At 41.7% G+C, this 1,681-nt stretch overlaps 1 protein-coding gene across 1 annotated transcript; it reads left to right on the plus strand.

The window, feature by feature from the left end:
* Positions 1–204: 204 nt before the first annotated feature.
* On the plus strand, positions 205–1,161 carry LOC102015200 (olfactory receptor 6F1-like). Its single transcript, XM_005382377.1, has one exon. It carries the CDS (start codon positions 205–207, stop codon positions 1,159–1,161), a length of 957 nt encoding a protein of 318 aa, XP_005382434.1.
* Positions 1,162–1,681: the final 520 nt, after the last annotated feature.

The raw sequence follows: 1,681 nt of genomic DNA on the forward strand, positions 1-1,681 counted from the left end.
GAATTCCTTGAAAATTAAGACCGGTAATCCTTTTAAGTGTTGAGACAAATGAAAATTATGTTTTTGACAGACACTACTTTATGTGGTTATTGATAAGTCATTGATTATCTTAAATTACAGCGTAAGAATTTTCCATTCTTAACTCCTTGGTCATCTACCCTCATCTGCTGTTGCTGACCAGTTCCAGGTCAGAGAAGATGAGGGATGGACGGACCAAACCGAACCACAGTGACGGAGTTCACTCTCCTGGGATTCTCTGGCTCTCTCCCCCTGCAGCTCACTCTCTTTGTGACATTCCTCACTGTCTACCTGCTCTCTCTCATGGGAAACACGCTCATCATCTTCATCGTTCTCAGGGACTCCGCACTCCACACACCCATGTACATCTTCTTAGGCAATCTGTCCTTCCTAGAGATCTGGTACACCACAGCCACCGTGCCTAAGTTGCTGGCCACCTGCCTCTCCAAAGGTGTCACCATCTCTGTTACTGGATGTATTGCCCAGCTCTACTTCTTCTTCTCCATGGGGGCTACAGAGTGCCTCCTGCTAGCTGTGATGACCTATGATCGGTACGTGGCCATATGCAGCCCTCTGCACTACACACTCCTCATGAATGTCCAGATCTGCCTGAAGTTTTCAACTGGGTCCTGGATTGGGGGATTCTTTGCTTCTCTCCCCGCTACCATACTGATCTCTCATCTAAATTTCTGTCATATACAGATCAACCATTTCTTCTGTGACTCAGACCCCGTTTTCAAACTCTCCTGCTCAGATACCTTCTTTGTGGAGACACTAGGTTATACATGTACCTCAGTTGTGATTCTAAGCTCTTTTCTTCTCACTGTCTCCTCTTATGGAAATATTGTGGTCACAGTGGTCAGGCTGTCCTCCCGAGAAGCTCGGAAGAAAACTTTCTCCACCTGTGCCTCCCACCTCTCCGTAGTCACCATCTACTATGGCACCATTACCTTTGCCTACGTCCGGCCTCCGGCCAAGTACAACTTCACTATTGGTAAAGTGGTCTCCGTGTTCTACTGTGTGGTCACCCCTCTGGTAAACCCTCTCATATACACCCTGAGGAACCAGGACGTGAAGAAAGCTTTCAGGAAATTTTTAGTACAAAAAACATTTTTCTTCACTAGACTGGTTGAGAAGTTTTGAGTTACCAGTGAAATAAATAATATACTTGTTGCTAAGATCTCATTGGCAAATTGTAAGTTTTGTAAATTATATTACAAGATTGCTGGCATTTAGGATGGTAAATGTTGTGCAGTATAAATTTTCTTTTGAATTCTACTGAGAGGGTAGTCTGTAGCATGGATGTGAATGTCTTAATGCAATATGAGAATGTGAGAAAGATTAATAATACACGATTCCTGCCTAAAAGCATTCACAATTGGAAGAGACTGGTTAAATCTCACATACATCACTTCAATACTTTTGTAACTGTTACAGTAACATAAAATCTGAGCCAAAAATCTGTTCAGTGGCATAGCCTGCAGTAGACCTTATCATTTCTACCTCAAATATATATTTAATAAATATCACATACATATGATGAAGCAGAGATAGACCCTACCCTGGATCACTGATTCTGATTTTGTTTTAATGTAAACATAGTTAGTTTTAACTGTTTTAAAAAATTGAAACTGTTGCATTGTTAGAACAAGTAGTAATACTA

Source organism: Chinchilla lanigera, unplaced genomic scaffold (assembly GCF_000276665.1).
Source record: "Chinchilla lanigera isolate Chin_1 unplaced genomic scaffold, ChiLan1.0 scaffold00017, whole genome shotgun sequence".
NCBI classification, from domain to species: Eukaryota; Metazoa; Chordata; class Mammalia; order Rodentia; family Chinchillidae; genus Chinchilla; species Chinchilla lanigera.